Source organism: Cajanus cajan, chromosome 11 (assembly GCF_000230855.2).
Source record: "Cajanus cajan strain Asha chromosome 11, NIPB_CcT2T_4, whole genome shotgun sequence".
NCBI classification, from domain to species: Eukaryota; Viridiplantae; Streptophyta; class Magnoliopsida; order Fabales; family Fabaceae; genus Cajanus; species Cajanus cajan.
In genome coordinates, this window is record NC_138527.1 from 3,556,907 (window position 1) to 3,577,568 (window position 20,662).

The 20,662-nt window shown below is 33.2% G+C and overlaps 1 protein-coding gene across 1 annotated transcript; it reads right to left on the minus strand.

The window, feature by feature from the left end:
* Window positions 1-2,037: 2,037 nt before the first annotated feature.
* Window positions 2,038-6,761, minus strand: LOC109799945 (fluoride export protein 1). Its single transcript, XM_020360610.3, has 6 exons — window positions 4,495-6,761; window positions 4,266-4,343; window positions 3,714-3,812; window positions 3,365-3,557; window positions 2,793-3,211; window positions 2,038-2,319 (listed from the first exon to the last, which is right to left on the minus strand). Exons 1-6 carry the CDS (start codon window positions 4,780-4,782, stop codon window positions 2,107-2,109), a joined length of 1,290 nt encoding a protein of 429 aa, XP_020216199.1. The 5' UTR covers window positions 4,783-6,761; the 3' UTR covers window positions 2,038-2,106.
* Window positions 6,762-20,662: the final 13,901 nt, after the last annotated feature.

A 20,662-nucleotide genomic window follows, 5' to 3' on the forward strand; every position in this document is an offset into this window, starting at 1 on the left:
AAAACTCGAGCATTATATTAATATGAAAACATAACTCTTAAAAGTTTACACTTATCCTAAAATGTTCTTATTATTTAATTTATTCAACGCACAAAATATGTTTTTTATTTGGGTAGGAGAGCTTTTGTTATTTTTTTTAACCCTTGTTGGAACATGCGTCCATTTTTATAAAAACGTTTTCTTCTTATTATTAAAAACATTATATAATATTATATTAATAATGAGAAAAACTCGAGTATTATATTAATACGAAAGCATAACTCTTAAAAAGTTTACACTTATCCTAAAATATTCTTATTATTTAATTTATTCAACGCACGAAATATGTTTTTTATTTGGGTAGGAAAGCTTTTGTTATTTCTTTTAACCCTAGTTGGAACATGTGTCCATTTTTATAAAAATGTTTTCTTCTTATTATTATAAACTTAATCTTAAAAAAAGAATTATATGATAATTTTTTTATACTTTTATTATTATTATAAAATCACCAAACCTGATATATTTTCTTATTGTTATTTATTTGACAATTTTACAATAAAGGGGGAAGATTCTTTCTATGTGATTTAGATATAAAAAATAAATAATTTTTTTTATAATTGTATCATATTTTAAAATATAATATAAAATATAAAAATAAATTCATTTTGCTAGATAAAGATTATTTTATTGTTGATAAAAAGATTAATTAAGTTTTCATACTTTATACTTATAAACCGACTAATTTATTTATTATTAACTATTTGTGCGATTTATGCTCTTGTTAAATCGCTTAACAAAAAATTTTCTAAAATACTTCTAAACTTGTATTTAAATTGGCTCTTAGTTAAATGCAAGGAAAATGGTGACAAAAATAAGTAAATTATTTCAAGAGGACAATCGAAGCATATTATTTTTGTTCCTACTTATAAGATTAACTTAGAGTAATTATTTCTTCTTTTATATAAGACGTAATTAGTGTTTTAAATTGCGGACCGAATAACGTATTGCGACCGCAATATTGTGGTTGCGGCCTTGTCCGCAACAACATCGAACCGCAATTGCAGTGAGACTAAAAATCACATATTTTTTCATAACGTAACGGTGTTGCGTTTGCAACACACCTGCAATGCATCCGCAATACGACAAATTGATACTATAATTTTAAAATAAATTAAATTATTCATTAAAATAATAGAATATTTTTAGAAAAAGGAATTAAAATGTATAAATCTTTAAAAATAAAATATATATTGATAATTGTAAATTTTTTATATTTAGTGAAAATAATTAATAATTTCACACTGCAATAACCGCAATCCGCATTGCAATACCCGCAATCGCAATAACTATAACTACGATCGCAACGGCGCTCGCGACCGCAATTTAAAACCATGGACGTGATCTATAATGTTGGTGCTCTATGTAAATTCTTGCAAGCATGGACATTTAATTTTCGCTATATTATTGTTTTTTTCCATAGTTATTATTGTGTTGAACTATCTCATCAAGAAGCTGAGAAGATGAAGAAGACTACAGAAAAATAGGACATTAGATTTGTACAGGAACTTAGCCTGATGGTGGCGAGTTGCGACCTGATACACCAACAACATTTTGAAAATCGAGCTGAACATGCCAATACATACAAAGGAGCAACTCAAGATGGCATTATTTATTTATTTTGTGATGGATTCGCACGAACAACTCAAACACAGTACTACAAAGGAGGTTGAACGGTGATGGAAATTCTTATTCAATAATAATAATAATAATAAATTGTTGGGATGCAAGCAAAGTCCCACATCGTTCAAAGAAGAGGATGAACATGAGTTTATATACACAGTTGTCTCCATTGGTCTAGAAGTCTTTTAGATGATGTCCAAAAATAAATCCGTGAGGGTTTGAATCCAAAGCGGCGTATATGTGTGGTACCCATCATGCTCAACATAAATAATAATTTTTACACAATTTTTTTTTCCAATTAAGTCTTGTTATAGACTAATGTTTTAGTGCCTCAGTGAACCATTTATCAAATTTGTTCACAGTTATAAACACCTAAAATTTGGATGCCCACTAATTCAAGATTCCAAACGCAACTTTGATGGTTGGAGCATACAAACTGTGTCTATGTCAAACCCCTTTCCAAACTGGGATGCAATATATCAAGATTCCAAGAGTGAATGAGAGAGACACTGTAATAATGGCATATACATAGGCTCTCCAAGGATAGCTACTTTCTCTCATTGCATTAAACTCAGCAGCGAAAGTAGAGACAGTACTCAGACACCCCAACAGACCAAACTGAATTCCTGTTACAACAGTATCACAATCCCTGTTGTGCACCTGCACCAAACAATTAAATATTGCTTGTCACCTACAAAATTGTGATGCATATCCTCATGACTTTTTTATTGGCATATATGAGGCCAAGATTTTGAAAACTGAGATAGGAAGATAAAACCCATTTAGAGCAAAGGAGTAACAAATCAATTCAATTATTAAAAGAAGACATTTACATAGATTTTATCGGCTCATAGACTTCCACAGAAGCCACATGGAAACACCTCATGGTGTGTTTGAATTGTAGTTAAGTTCAACTGAAGGCAAATCCATTGAGTGTAGCCAGGGCCAACCAACGGATATGACCGATAAAACTTGAGCTTTAGTTTCATCAATAAAAATGATTTGATGTTAAACTTTGAAAAAGACCTACAAAAAATCTTACAATGTGACAACTAGCTTAGAGATTAGCCAATATTGCAGTCAAATATGGGGGATGAAGGCATTGGAACATGAATGATGACAAAGAAACTTACTGCATCTTTCACAGTAGCAAGTGCAGCCATAACACAAGCAGCTGATACATTGGCAATCAGAGTTCCAAATGGAATCCATTTAAGCAACCCTGCCTTTCCCAAGCCACAACCATTGAGCCGCGCCAAGAACCATCGAATCCACACACCTATTGGTCCAACCATGCAAGCAAACCATAACTCAGCAGCACTGCCACCATGCTTGAACTCAGCCTTTACTAATGCCCCGCAGACACCCCATAATATGGCCAATATCACCAAGAACATCATCATAACTGTCAACTGACGGCCACTGCTGTCTACTTTGCAGTTGATCTTAGAGCCATCACTTCCACAACTCATATTCAGCTTGTTAACAAGCCACCTGAAACCCTTTGCAGTTTCAATCCCAAATATGATGGAAAAGGCAACAAGAAATAAACCTGAAAAAATCCAAGTGTAAGACAAATGCATCTTACCAATGAGCCACTCTAAGGGGTAAAAGAAAACTCTATTTCGGATAAATACCTTGTTTAAAAATAAAGAAAACAGCCAGTAGCCTATAAAACATTCTTATTAAACTATAACTTATTTACCTACTAGAAAGCCAAGTGCAGCAAAGTGCCAGTGACCAGAAACACTTAGTTCAAGCATTTTTTGATTCCAACCACTGAAGGTTGTGAGGCTTCCTAAGTAACCAGTTGTTATTGCTATGGCTAGATGCTCTGACACACGAGATATGTCTACTTTGAATACAACACCAAACCATCCCATAAGAAATGAACCAATCTGGAACAAAATGAAAAATAATCATCTGAATCAGCTTCCTTATGAATGAACTTCAAAATGGACGTACAATTCTCTAGTGCTAGCCTTTGTGAATACAAGTTAATTTGTACATAACAGAGACACAGAAAACTAATGAATCTGGAAAAGGGGACACACCATATTAGAAGGAAGGTCAAGGTAAAGAATAGTTTGGTTGCTTGTCACACTGGCAACCCCAGGGCCAAATAACTTTTGCAGTAAATATCTTGTCAAGACCTGCATAGTTATCATGACATCTTGTGCATTAGATTCTTTTGGATAACTGCATGTCCTAACATAAAATTTGATGATAAAACAGAGCTAATCACAGCTGGGAATTTGCCATACCTTCTCAATAACAAGTAAAAGAAGTAGGAATTAAGACAACAGCAAATACAAGTAACCCCTTCTGCGTGGACTGTGCATGAAAACATAACATTCCTAACGCTGGTAATGACACATCATAATAATTTTATCTAGACAAAGCACATAGATGATACTTTGAATTGTTAATGGTTTTCTCGAGTAAATCAAATGTTTTTTCCATTTTGTTTTCCCCCCTTGTGGTGTATAAAACTACATCAACAGGGAAACATTAACACTGCAACATAAGAATACTAATGCAGCAGTGATGCTATCATAGTTCATGAGTATATCTGAAAATTCAAGGCAAAAGGTTAAGCATATTACCCCAAGAATTCCGAAAACAGCCATTTGAACCATACATGAAGCGTAGTCTAGTAACTCTGGCAAACCTCTACGAGGTTCCTGAAAGCAAGTAACAATGTGTAAAGCAGCGTGATATGGCAATATTTGGATGAATTGGCTCCATCCACAGATGTGATTAACCAACATTTAACAAACAAAACACAGAAACCAAAAACCTCAGACCACTAGAAAAGTATTGAAGAGAGCTCACATGGTTTGTGTCTTCAGAACCTACTATTTCACCTGTTGAAAGGGTGGAGTTAGGGTGCATTATTTCCTCCTGTGCAGTGGAAACAACAGCTCCATTTTCTTCTGATATGTTGTCAAAAGAGAAGTGGGTGCTACTGCTCTCACTGAACCTTCTGCTTGGAAGAGCTCTATCCCCAATATCTCCAGCCTCTGAAACTCTCTCACACTCACCATCATGGTGGCTTGTATGACTTGATATACTCATTGAACGCCTTCTGATTGAAGAACTTGTGCTGTTCATTCTCTCCATGTCAACACAAACACAAGGCCTGTTTCTACTTACACTGCATTGAACACCTCAACCTTGTTTATTTTGCTCTATATTTTCCAAAAATATGATAGGATTCACAAGTTTGAATAACAATCTGCTGCTTACCCATTTTGTTATCTTGAGATATTTAACAACAATTATACTTACGGTCTCAACACAAAATAGATAACAGTAATACTTATCTATTTTTAATAATTTTAAAAAAATGAACAGTTTCCACCCTAACACAGAAAATGAAACAAACATGTTATAATCAATTTAACACAGGATGCAAGCAGATTTTCTAGTTCTACCTAGGTGATGGTTTATGGATTACAAGGATAAACATATAGAAAATATCATCAAGTTCTAAAAAACAGTCTACTACCTTGACTTCAGCATTAATGTTAAGGTTAACACAATTGGAGTTGCATTGACCGTATTTGTTTGCAATTTCTCACAGAAGAAGGATCAGGATAAAACAGTGATTATCGACCACCAACATATGTTATTGGTATTGTTCCAAATATTCATTCCTTGGCTTGCGCAATGTGTTGAAAAACTAGTCATATGATCAAAATATATTATATAAATAAAAAATATCATTTTCTAAACTAGTTTTATAAAATTGAAATAGACTTTAAATCTCACATTTTAAGAATTTGACTTGATTAGTAACCAAATTTAAAACTTGGGAAAATATCTAAAGATAAAGAAATAGCAACAAAAAAGGTGATATCAAAATTAGGAAAAATTAAAGACAATTGTAATTAATTAACATAAACTAAGTTGTATCTACAGAAATTTTAAAAGTTTCAATAATGGGGTTGCAGTATGAATCCCTGGCTACAGGGTACGAAATTCTACGATTATGATTTTGAGTCATCCTTTGTGCGAGTTATCTTTGGGCATACGCAATAAGAAATTCAAATTTCAAAGCGCTACTGAATTACTAACCTGAACCAGACAAATTAAAAATGACGCAATTTAAAAAAAAAAAAAAAACACTTAGTATGCGAAACAAAGGAGATTCATATTTCAAATGTAAGGCGCCGTTTTTTACATGAAAACAAATGTGAAAGAATGAGGCAGGAGGAGGGTTGCTTTAATTTGTTGGATTATATAAACCTATTTTGGTTAATCATAACTACATGGAACCCATTTTAATCAACTCACAATTTGATGTATTGTTTGTTTATTTGTGAAAAATAAAAATAAGTTTAAATATATTTTTAATCTGAATTTTTTTTATTTATTTTAATCTTTATAAAAAAATTTATTTTTCATCTATCTAAAATTAAAATTTTTACTTTAGGTCTCGAATATTTTTTTAGTAATTTTTAATTACTTTTGTGTTTATCATATGGTCAAGTGTTCATTTCTAGTAATACACACAATTATATTTGATATCATGTTAGGATATGATAATTCTAATTTTTTTTTTATAAATTTTTAAATAAATGTTATTTATCTACCTTAAAATAAACACTGGGAGACCAAAAATAGTGACTTTAGGTTTTATAAGAATGAAAATTTAAAAAATATATTTTAAAAAGATCAAAATCAAAATTTGTTCAAGAATAAAATTACAAAAAAAAATAATTATAGAGACTAAAATAAAAATATAAAGCATAAGTTATTGAATGATATAAGTTTACAAAGCCTTACTCCCAAAATAACACACACATATATAAGTAAATCATTATACAAGGTCTAAATTTCACTCCACGATGATGACAAACTCATACGAAAAGTGTGATATAAGTATTGAGCTATCATTGGGAGAATAAGAAATTATAAAACAAGAATTATTTCATATTCAATATATTTTGTAAGGAAAGACCCTTAAATCTTCTTTATAAAGAGTAAAAAGTATAATTGATTCATATTGTATTAGAGTGTTTTGTTCATCCAATAACAAGGAAAAAAAGCCCTTAATCAATTTCGCAAATTGTTCAACCATGCTCATGAATTTTTACGAATTTGGGAGAATAAAGGTTCTTCACCGTAGAGAAAAAAAAAACTTCAATTACTTAATGCATGATTAACCAAATGCTATGAAAAGAAACTATGTTGGTCAAGATCTAGGAAAACAAAACCCTTAAATCAATTTCGAAAGGCAGTCTGTAACGTAGTTAGTAACCCAGAATGGGTCGTTCCAAAATTGGAACGGGCTGTTCCAAACTACTAAAACAAGGATAATTTAATAGCCTAGAACGGGCCGTTCTCAAACTGGAACGGGCTGTTCCAAACTACTAAATTGGATTAAAAATCCTAATTGAGAACAGGCCGTTTCAAATTGGCTGTTATGGATAAAAATGCAACCCCAGAACGGGCCGTTCTGGTTTGAGAACGGGCCGTTCTAGATGTAAATTTTACACATGACGTTTGAATTCAGAACAGGTCATTCCAGATTTGAAACGGGCCGTTCTGGCCACTCCTGAATTTCTATATATAAGACCTATGTGCAGTTGAGGAGGCAAGGTTTTAGAGAGAGGTTCTAGAGAGAAGGACTCTGGGTTTGTGAGCTCGTTTCTCTCTCAACTTTCTCTGTATAATTCTTCTTCTCCTCTAGGTCACTAATTCTTCTGTCTTCCCTTGAATTTCAGACTAAACTTTTGGAGGATTAAAGTTCAAGAGTCGAGCTCAGATATTTCGTCTTCTTCTCCTTCTTCTCAATTCTTGGCTTTTCAGAGCCAATTTTCAGGTGAGGGAAGCTAGAATGTAGGTTGTTTAATTTTAGGAGAATTGGAAACTCCATTGATGTATGATTTTGAGAAGTGGTTGAATCAAAGAAATTCCTCATTTTTAGGGTTTTGGGAAAAATGGGGTTTTTGATGATTTTAATGAGTTGATTTGTTGTTTGTTGAATCTGAGTTCATTTTTGAACTGTATGAAGCTTATATGTTGCGTAATTGATGGAATTAAGTTGTTCACATGTTGTTAAAATTATTAAAGTTGTATAGTGGTATAGTTGAATAGAAAGTTGTCAAGCTGGTATATAAGATGTTTATTGTTGTATTGCTGTAAGTTGCCTATTGTTGTATTACTATAAGTTGCCTATTGTTGTATTACTATAAGTTGCCTATTGTTGTATTACTGTAAGTTGCCTATTGCTGTAAGATATCTATTGTTGTGTTGCTGTAAGTTGCCTATTGCTGTAAGATATTTATTGTTGTGTTGCTGTAAGTTGCCTATTGTTGTAAGATGTCTATTGTTGTATTGTTGTAAATGTCCTATTGTTATAAGATGCCTACTGTCGCATTATTGTAAAGTTGAAAAGTTGGGGACATATGGAGAAGATATATGTCCTATGTTGAGATACATAGTACTAAGGTGATAAGTTGAAAGTTGTTTTAAAGTTGAATACCTTAGTACTGTGTGGGCGATGTGGAAATAATTGATCTATGTCATGGTTGAATGACTAATTTGAGTAAGGTATCTAGTTAGAAATGTAGTCTTTGACTAGGTACTGGAGGGTGCATGGTACTTGGAGGACAGTGGGTGGGCTAACTCCATATGTGGATTGGTGATGCTAGCCAAGGCCGTGGTAGGCTCGTACCCAAACCCTTCTGTCCTGACAGTAGTACTGGACTTCTGAGTCTAAGTGGCACACTTGAGAAATCGCCTATTGTTGTCTATACCTGCTTTTCTTCGAAGTTCCTAACGATGTTCTATACCTGACCTGGTTAAGATAGGTCAAATGTTGGATTTGGTAGGGTTTATGCCACCTAGACTGCTCAATCTCAATTATTGGAGATCTCCTAGTTGTATATGTGTGACGACGCATTAAATTTTAAGTTGTATGTTGTTGTGGTTGTATTAAAGTTGCTTCTAAGTTGTATGAATGAGTTGAGTTTTTATGTTGAACTGTGTGGTTGCGTTGTGATGATGATTGGATGTCTGAGTAGTATAGTATTATCTTATACTTGTATGATTGTTTATTGAACTCTAGCTTACCCTTCTGTTTTCATGTGGATGGACTGCCATGATCATACTGTGTATGGGAGCAAATTAGGGCTAGGTTGGAGTTGTTGGCTGCATCCGCTGCTAGAAGTGGAATTTTGTTTTGGTTTCTAGAATCAGAGTTACCATTTTGGATAACAGTTGTTATGTTTGACCGACACTAGGAGATGTTAGATTTGGATAATTGTATAAGTACTCTATATTTAAAATAATAAATGATTCTCTTTTTCGTATTTTTATATTTATACAATTTTATTATTCATCTTAGTTTACTATGAATATTGCGATTCTACTAAGTGTAGGGACCACGGCGGGTCGTTACACAGTCGAACAAGTTTCATGATCAATGAAAAAGAAATGTAGCGAGAGGTATATACTGTTTCAAAACCATACAATTCCCTTAAATCAATTATCTAAAAAAGGAAAACTAACAGTTGTAACATGTATCTCTATGGCGCTAATATCAACTGATAAAACTTATTAACCTTGAAATGAAATATATACAAATCGCAACATATTGTTAATGAGTATGAGAGGAATAACGAATCATACACATGATATAAGTTCTTCCTAAAATACAAGGAGAATTGGAATGAGAGAAGACTTTTCTTAATCATGATTAGTTCATCAGTCCATTTAATTGTTTAATGGGATAACAATTAACCTATCATATGAGGGTAGGAACCTCTCATTGGGCATAAATTGAATTGTCCAACCCATCATAGACCAGTTACAGCACAAGTCCAATATAATATTCATAGGTGTTAAAAGGATTATTGACCATAACTAGTATATTAATAAATTAAAGAATAATTCTTAATAATTGATTAATGTTAATCCATAAAATAGATTAATTAAATAATTGATTCAACATGGGAGAGATAGAAAGGCACAAGGAGAGGAAGATGATATTAAAGAATCAAACAAGTTTGTGGGAAACATATGGTTAAAGGGTGTAATTGAGTATGAGGAAAAATAAAGAAGAAAATAATATAAAATACACTAGCATCTTCAATTATGGTGTTAATGGAAATTGCAAACCCATTTCTCTGATTTTGTAATCTTTTATCTTTTTTTCTTTTTTTTACTTCAACCTAAAATTTGGCAATTTAAGGTAAGTTTAGTAGCATGCAACTTCCACTGATAAAGGGTTCAAAATAGTATCATTTTCTATAACATATTATTGATTTCAATGGTAAGAGTAAGGAGAGATATTAATAGACTCAAGTTTTTTAAGAGAATGAATCACCAATTCTCATTGACTAATAAAACATGTTATGTTTTTTTTTCTTTCCTTTGTGTGTGTATGGAGAGATGGGGGAGACTTATCCAAAATATTAACAAAATATTCTTACAAATTGTGACACCCTAAATTTGGACTTACATGCGATCAATATTTAAAGTTGTTTTTATTTTTTTTATGTAATTGTTTTATTTTCTTGAATGAATCATGTGAAGTTGAGAGAACAAAAGCTTGAATTTTAAATGGATTCTTAAAAAGAAAAAAATATTAATTAGTTCTAATGTTAACACCACGTGGTAAACAAACATTTTCGTTTTAAAATTTTCAAAAAGGAAAATGTAGTGTCATCTCATTTTCAAACATTTGTTTGAAAAGGGATTAACATGAGATGAATTAAATATTTTTATTACAACATCCATACATATTCATAAAATGAGCGGTGTCATAATATAACTATTTTTTTTTAGCTATTTTTCCTAAGCTAGGTGATATACATACACCCTTGAGTATAAGCAAAAATATATAATAAAAGCAAGACAGTTGCATATACATGTGCCAAAAGTTTTGAAGCCTAAGTCTACCTATATCAAATGAATAGAAGAAAATGATCCTAGACTCAAAACAATCATCACTAAACCAATTCTTATGTGTAAAACTAAACCTCGAAAGAAAAGAAATAGATACAAGGATGACAAAGGTGAATAAGAAATATCTCTATGATGTCGTAATCCTGAAAATAAAATGTAAAGGTGAGTCTCCTCATTTCGTCAAACAAAAATTACTTTAATTAAAGTCTCACACACAAGCTAACAATCTACTTGATTCACTTTTGATTCCAACTCATTTTTCGTTACAAAACCTCTTAATTCTTTTCTACTATAGCCAATTGCCACTAGAACTTCTAGAACTCAATAGTCTTACATAATTTAGTTTGGATGACTGTTGGGAGTACACCCTTCACCATGGAACAATGGCGAACTCTCACCAAATGATGATTTCTTGTATTCAGTCAGAGTTACCAAGTCAGCTATGTGAAAGCTATTATCACAACTCAGCGCCTATACCCCAAGGATGATCATGTTGTACACAACAATCTCTCTAGGTACCAATTATGGTCATTCAAACTCTGAGGATTGAATCCTCAACACACTCCTCATCGAGTGCTTTACACGTTCATCATTGTAAGGTTCCATGGAATAAGGTATCGAATGATAATGATCTGACATACAAGCACTGAGACCCTATCTCATACTCTTAAAATATAACATTTTGAAGACCTCATCTTCAACACCCCACTCAATGGACACATCATTCTACCTCCGTAGAAAGTTATCTAATTAGACACCTTACATCACTTCCTTTTTTTTTTGTTCTCTTCTTACAACATCTCGTTACCTTTATTTCATGAGCTTTAACATAATTAATCTCTTTTTTTTGTTGTTTTTAGGTCTTTTGTAACTGGTTAGCAAGATAATTCCCGCCCCCTCTTACATTTGAAATGCTCACATGACTTTCTTAATGTAGCATCCCACTATACACTCATGTTTCTATACACGCATTTCATGCTAGGTCCTATTACTATTACTAGAATGAGGTTCTAATCATTCCCAATACTCGTAATTGAGTCCATGTGAAACTAAAACAGATTCAATTATACAATAATAACAATTTCTCAGTAGATTGAAAATCAACTACATCACACAAGGAATCACATGTCTATACATTTTCAATCATCCATACAAGTACATTCATGTTTAACACCTCAAGACATGTTCACATCAAAAATACTAATCACATCACATACACCCATCATTAATAATAACCATTCATTCCACTAAATATATTTCAATTATAAACTAAGACTCATGTAAATGCATGTACTTCACTCATATAATGTAGTACCAATTTTTTCATCATCACTAACTCAAGGTAGCATATGAGCCATGAAATGGAATCACCACATATTGGGTGATCCCTTCAATCCATTCTCAATTAGGGGATGTTTGTTAGGATCCATTCACCCCATTCAAAGTGTTACATTTGTTCATGATTATCTCACACCCTTATTAAAGGCTCCTTATCATAACACTTCCAAGGTCTAGGTAGATGACTTTCGAGACCTTCTTGCATAGACTCACACTACCTTGCAAACAAACATGAATGCATGGAATCTACAATTAACAACATTAATACACAACATATGCAACAACAATTGGTTATACTTGAGAGACCGCAATCCTAAACTTCTCCGCAAAACACCAAGCCTTGTTTGGGTTACAACATTGTTAGCCACAATGTAACACCCTAGTTTTCATACCTTATATTAATAATATTTTAGAAATTATTTTCACGTTCAATGTATTTATTTTAAATTTTTTGATATTATTTAATTAGTTATATGAGCTCTATTTTTAATTATGTGACACGATTTGTAATTATATTTTGTTTAATTAGTGGAGCAGGAGTTATTTTTGTGAAATGTATTTTATTATTAATAATTTGTTTAAGTTATCTTATAAAAGGGAGAAGATATGTTTAATAATAATAATAATAATATTATTATTATTATTATTATTATTATTTTATAGAAGGGAAGGAAGGGTGTGTTAGTCTTTTGTTTATTATTATTATTATTATTATTATTATTATTATTATTATTATTATTATTATTATTTTAAGAAGGGAGTTATCAGAAGTTACATTACGCTTCATTCTCCTAACTTCTACTTATTCATTTTCTTTCTACGCTCTCTGAAGACCAAGGAGAACCCAACGAAGGAGATGAACCCGATTTCGCTCGTGCTTCATCTTCTGTTCATCAAGGTAAGGGGGAGTGAGAAACCTCACTCGGGGGTGTGAGAATAATTGTTGGGTAGCAGGATTGGCCCCCAATCCCTTTCCTGATGCATGCTTTTAGGAATAGGCAAAATATGAATGTTTTCTGTTTTGATATATGAGTTTTCTATTGTGTTCCTTGTTGGATGTGATGCGTGAATAAGTGTTTAATTTTGAAATTAGATAAGTTTTGGTATGAATTAGAGTTCTCTGTGGGTTTCCGTGGGAAACCCTATGAGAAACAATTAGGGGTATGATCTTTTGACAAGATTTAAGGTATTTTATGCAAAATTGAGTATGGATTTATGTTCTAGGTGTTATTTGGAGGATTTTTACTGATTGATTTATATGATTACGTGTTTGTTGTGAAAAATCGTTTGATTTCAAAGTGTAGGTTCACACTAAGTGCGTTGGGCGCAAATTCATAGTTTCCCAAGAAAAGTTGAGCCGGGCTCAGGAAAGTTGCACCAGGCACAAGAAAGTTGCGCCGGGCGTAGGAAAGTCACGCTGAGCGCGTGTGAAGCTATGCCGGGCGGAATTCTTCACTTTAGGCGCGACATTAAATTCGTCGGGTGCGCTCAGGGCACGCCGGGCATGACCCCTATGATGTTTTACATGATTTATGTCTTGTTTGATGGTGCAACTTGTGGGGGAATTGTCTTATTACTGTGATTACATGAGTGGTGTGTTTTATGAGACATGATGTGAAATACGTGTTATTGTGAACACTATGACTATGAGAATGTGAAATGTGATGAAATGAGATAAAACATGAAGTTCCATGACAAGTAAAGTGATGAGTCCATGAAGTGTGAATGTGTGTGACACGCATCATGTGCATCTATGTGACGGGTACGATATGGAGTACACCGTTAGGGAAGACCCTCCTTGTGTAACAGCTCAGGGGAGTCCTAGGGGATAGTGTAGTTTGGATGTCTCAATTTTGCCTGTTTGTGAGCACGAGATGTAACTTGGGCAGCTTCACTTTCCCGACCAGACCTAACAATACATCCTTCTAGTTGAGAGTGTATGGGTAGCTCCCTACATGTACTCCTAGACTACCTAGGTATGTTGTTTAGGCAACATACCAGTGATATGTGATATGTGATTGGCGCCACAGGCATGCATTTATGAGTCGAGTCCCTAACATCATTGCATGATAAATGAGTGTGCATGTGATACTAATTGTGGATGTGTATTGTTATATGTGATTGGTGCTTGTGACTTGTATTATGTTGGTTGTGTATGTACTGTCTAACCTTTATTTCTACACCTGAAGCTGAGTGAGATGTTTCTCACTCCCTTGTTCTTTGTATGTGTTTAAATTGTGTTGCAGGTGATAATCAACATGAGGATGTTGGTGATGAGGCTTAGGCTTCAGTTGGGCATGCTCTGATAGGATATGTGACATCGGGGTGTAGCTAGGCTTAGTGTAGGATTTCATTATTGTTATTTTGGTTTGAAAAAAACTCATGTTTCATTTTGTTGTAAATTTCGCATTTGACTATGATTTAAGTTTAGGAATGTGAATTCTTTACTCTTATGTTAGTGGAACCATTGTTTTAATTCTAAAGATTTTATTTAACCTAAGAAGATATTTTTATAATTATTATATATGTATGTTGGGGTAGAGGGTGTCACATGCAACCTAATTAAGCTTACATACTCAACAACATCACATCTCCTCATAGTATCATTTTCACATATCATGCGTCACCATATTTCCTTAATCTTATACATCAATGCCATCTCATATACATATCATGACTAACACTATCTTATACATGCATCATTACTATAATTCTCATTATTAATACACATAACTTCATATCATACACTTAACCTCACACTTATAGTTTATTCTTAATTTTCTCTTTTCATATGCTTTTATCGAAATTGTTAACTTATTTATTCTTTTCTTTTGATTATAACACTCATCACTTTTCACAAACTCCTTTATTACAAAATTATCTATATAAACCTAGTTAATTATGAAAATAGCGCTACGCTTGACAAAGTTAGACTCACATCCAACATGAAGAGATCATGGATCTCTCAATCAGATTCACATCTAGTGTGGTAACACCTACACCCAACATGAAGAGGTTACTCTCTATCTAAGTTGCACTTGGCATGGAAGCTCCTACGTATAGCCTAAGGAGTCAAAAACCCTTTGGAACTAACCCACTTAGTGTGATCTAGGTCACACCTACCATCACCTTTTCTAAAAAATGACATCAAAACAATGTTGGGTGAGACATCCCTTGCCCAGCATATAGAAGTCTGTGACACTCATTCTACCCCGACACACAACATAAAATAATATAAAGAAATAAAGAAACAATTCTACAATAAAGGTAAAATGGTTCACATAATACTTCCAGAATGTACTTCAATATACAAATGATAAATTTTAGCAAAATAAAAGTTCATAAAATGTTCCAAAGAAATAAATGTAAACTCTAAATGTAATAAAGTTTATGTCCTAGAAGTCCCTTGCCCCGATGTCACACTATTAGAGCATACCCATGACTCAACTATTGACATCTTGAATACTAGTCATGTCCAAATTTTCCTCACCTAGAAACAACCACAAGATGTACAGTGAGAAAAAAAAATATTTATATGTGAAACACACTAGGAATCTCCACAAATAGTTTCAATGCCACATATTATACAATCATAGTTTTTCCAATATCCATATATGTTAAATTTCACCAATATTAAGTCAATATATTCTATCATCACATCCCAAATCACACTGATACACAAATCATCCATATCCACCATATCACGCATCCAGCTCCATGTCATGCTCACACCACCGATGTTGCATCACACGCCCAGGGTCGTGACACACGCCCAGGGTCGTGACACACGCATACATCTATGCTAATTGCTACACATCCCGCATTATGTCATGCTCACGCCACCGCTGTCGCATCACATGCCCAGTGTTGTGCCACACATACATTTGTGCCAAAACATTACTGTTGGGATTTTAAATAGGCAAGCGCACCCAAGTCTCTGTAGTAAAAATAAAAGGTTGTCGAACCTCAGGGACTTGTGAGATAACTTAGATTTCTATTATATTAATTGATGCTTATAAATTTAAAACTGGAATAGTTACACATATTCAAATTTGAGATATATGATTTTCCAACTTCAAGAAACCAAAGAGTAATTTGATTTAAAGAAAACAGATATAAGAAACAGTTGGGATTTGATTTCATCAATCTCCCTCCTATGTATTCCTATTGATTCTTTCTAAAATTTCCATTACTCATTGTTATTGCATTCTCTATTTTCAGTCAAACCCAATCCCTTGGCATAAGAAATTCTGGGATATTCAACTCAATGAATGATTCCTCACTTCATTTAGTTCAATATTCCGCATTACGAATCAGAACTTGTTACAACTACTAAGATCAAGACCATCCCTGGCTCTTAAAAATAATAGGTGATTTGACTCAAGTCTAGATCCAGAAAATGTTTTCCAACTAAATTCTAAATCCAAAATCAAAGATAAGTGATCAGTTTATCTAAGCATTAAGAATGGAATACAAATCACTAACAAAGGGTAACAGATAATATATATATATGAATCAAAGAGAAATACATAGGAGTTTGATGACTACATCAATCCCAAACCTAGAGATTAGCTCTCCATATTACAAGAAATCACCAAGTTACAAGTTGAGAGGTAGAAGAAGAAGATCCTTTGAAGATTCGCGTTCCCACGAGCTCCAGAGTACTCTATTTTTTTCTTCCTCTCGTGTCAGTCTCCCTTTTCTCTCTCTTTCTTTCCTTATATATGAAAACAGAGTAAGCAAGAGAGATATGAATCCGCTCAGCGCCTCGAAACGGCTGAGCGGATTGAGAGTTCTTCACCATGAAGAAGCCTGAATTCTTCACCATGAAGGAACCTAGGCGCTGAGCGCCTTATATCCGCTCAGCGCCTTGGAGGCGGTAAACATACTGGGACCAATCCACTGAGCGGATGGTGATGGCTGAGCGAATTGGTGGCAGAGAGTATCATTTGTTTCTGGATGCAAATCCGCTGAGCGCCTTGTATCCGCTGAGCGGATTGGAGGCAGAGAGCACCTTCACATTTCTGGATGAAATCCGCTGAGCGGATTGGAAATGGCTGAGTCATTCTTCTCCAGGTTTCAAATCCTACAAAATAAGCACAAAATTAGATCAAAGGCTTCCTATTCTATGTGCTAACATTGATCAAGAGTATCTCTTTGATTCCATGCCTATATAAATCAAAATAACATTAATAACAACACAAAAACTATTAGATAAGTGTCTCAAATGAATGTTAAATCAAGCTAATTAGACACTTATCAATTACACCACAATCCACAACTCAATTCCACATTACATACACAATATAGATAAATCCACACAAAACAATAGTTCACATACCCCTCATGCAATTCACCATGAATTCACATCACATCATCATACATATATGAACCAACTCTACAACATAGTATCATACAACTTTAAACCACTTTTCAATCCACATGATAACACCTTAGAATATCAAAACAACATGCATCTCCCTTCGACAATTGTTAGAGAAAATAACACACAAAGATTTATGCTCATCCAAATAAGCTCAAACCTATCTCAGAATAAGTATAAAAGCATAATATACAACTCTTATGAAGACATAAAATTCTAAAAAAAATCATCTACTTGGCTAAAAATTAAAAAAAAATCGAAATAGATGTAATCCATGTTGATAGCTTGACCTCTGTTCACTAGAATAGCCATAACTTGAGTTATAAACATCCTTTTTGAGTGATTACAAACCCATTGGAAAGCTAAAACCCAAAGTTAAAAACTTTGTGAATATGAAGCCTAAAAATGTTGTTAAGATCACCTTGAATGGTTAACAACACAAAACTTAATATTTTATGCATTGGAATGGAGACTGAACTTATAGCTCTCATAACTCTATAAATTCTTAACATTTTTACATGATTATATAGTCTAAATTACATCTCTAAGTATCTACTTTCTAACCCAACAAACAGAAATTGATTTAGTTAATCACATAGAAAGATATTATAGAAATACTAAGGTAAGTAAAATCTCTCAATTACTCATTAATTCATATAATTAAGGGTGCTCATCAATCTACAAGAACCTTAACTTATGGAGCACATCCCAATGATTTCAATTATCATTTAGATCATCAAATTTACCAAACAATACGACAAATACATTCAAAAATCAATATAAAACTTGATTGAATCATCAACTTTAAGGTTAGAACAGAAACAAACAATCTTAGAAATTTTAGGGGTTTCTCCCACTACCAATTCTCTCTTGTAATTTCACGAATATAAAATCCAATTGAATCGTCAATTTTGTAACACCCCAATTTTCACAAATTATATGAAGACTCAAAGCCCAATAAGGGTGATTTAGTGACTCAAAGCCCAATAAGGGTGATTTAGTGACCCAGAATGGGTCATTCCCAAACTGGAATAGGTCGTTCCAAACTACTAAAAAGGCCTATAAACCCTAGTTGGGAACGAGCCATTCCCAAAATAGCTATTATGAGTTAAAACTCAACTCCAGAATTGGTCGTTCTGGTTTAAGAACGGACCGTTCTAGATGCGAATAATTGTTGGGAGAATAATTGTTGGGTAACAGGATTGAACCCCAATCCCTTGCCTGATGCATGCTTCTAGGAACAGGCAAAATATAAAAGTTTTCTGTCTTGCTTTCTAAATGTTCTGTTGCGTTCCTTGTGTGATGTTGAGTGTAAATGTGTGTTTGATTTCAAAATTAGATAAGTTTTGATATGAATTAGAGTGCTCTGTGAATTCTTGTGCGAAACCCTATGAGGAACAATTATAAGTATGACTATGTAAAATGTGAACAAATGACATGAGACATGACGTGAATGACGTGCTATTATGAACACTATGACTATGAGAATGTTAAACGTGATGAAATGAGATAAGACATGAAATTCCATGACAAGTGAAATGACGAGTCCATGAGTTTGTGAATGTGTGACATGCATCATATGCATTTATGTGACGGGGTACGATATGGAGTACATCGTTAGGGAAAGCTCTCTAAGTGTGAAACATCTTGGAGGATTCCTAGGGGATAGTGCGGTTTAGAAGGCCCAGTTCTGCCTGTTTGTGCATGATAAATGAGTGTGCATGTGATACCAATTGTGTATGTGTGTTGTCTATATGTGACTGGTGCTTGTGACTTGTATATTTTTTGTGTGTGCTATCTAACTATTATTTTTACACTTGAAACCAAGTGAGATATTTCTCACTCCCCTGTTTGCTCTATTTGTATTTTTATTATGTAGCAGGTGATCATCAACATGAGGATGTTGGTGATGAGGCTTAGGCTTCAATTGGGAGTGCTCTGATAGGATATGTAACATCGGGCATAGTTAGGACTAGTTTAGGACTTTAGTTTCTTTCTCGTTTGGAAAACCTTTAACTTTATTTCTTTTGTAATTTCTGCAAGTGAACTATGATTATGTACGTGAATGTGAATCCTTTACCTATTTGCTAATTGAGAAATTTTTTATTCATTCAAATTTTATCTTACAATTATTGTGTATTATGTCAGGGTAGAAGGTGTCACAAATTTCACAAAATAACATACCAATTGACAAAACTCCAATCCCTCATGAACCCTAACTCACAGACACATTTCAATTAATTCAATCCTCTCTCCTAGAACATCAATTTTTAACATCTACTACCAAAAATACAATCACTAATACAAGTAGAATTTATCCGAATTATCAAATATACAAACATAAAACATTATAAAATTACTTAGAATCCTAAGGAACTCTCCCCCTACCCATTCCTTCATGTGATTTCGCATACAAAAATCCTTTTCCCCCCATACCTAGTTTAGTTAATCCGAATGATCTTGATGCCAAATGAGATTGTTCCTGAGCATATCTTGAACACTCTTCCTCAGAGTTCTTTATTTCTCCTCTAACCCTTCAGAATGCAAAATGAGATAGATAGAGTTAACTCTATTTGACCATTTCTTAAAAATAATCCACTAGGCTGGGTCAATCCAACCCATTTTTCTTCTCTTCCCGACCCATTTCTCTTTTCCCCAAAATAATTAAATAAATATATAATACAAAATACTTTTTCTCCAATAATAATAATTATTATTATTTCTGACTCAAAGTATAATAATATAATTTGAATATCAAAATATCCTATAAAATCAATTATTTAAATTTTTTAATAAAATATATACTTAATTGACTCCTAAATTATTCCTTAAAATACACAAATAATTATTTAAAATACTAATAAAAATACTTATTTAATACATATAAAATAATTATTTAAAACGTACAAAATAATATTGTCTTATAAAAATAATTTTGACCAATATTATGTAATTATAATAATAACAATATTTTTTAAAAATGGGGTGTTGCAAAGTCTAGGACCTCTTTAGCATCCTTGCATCCGACGTGGCTCTCTCCACGCCTAGTGTAGGAAACTAGGTTCATTATGCCCAACTCCATGAAGGGTTCTCCATCCACAACCACCAATGCATTTCTATCATTCAATTATTCGATAAAAAATCATATATCATACATCTAATAGTCATAAAGTAGTAATTCATTCAATCTCGTTCATTCTCATCAAAAGCTCCACATGTATGACCCTAACCCTCAATCTCATCAATTCATCATGAGATTTGCCAAACCAAAATATATACATGAATTTACAAGAACAAATATAATACTCCTAATACAATTTTACACATAGATACCGACAAACATTCAAATAGAGACCTAAGAGG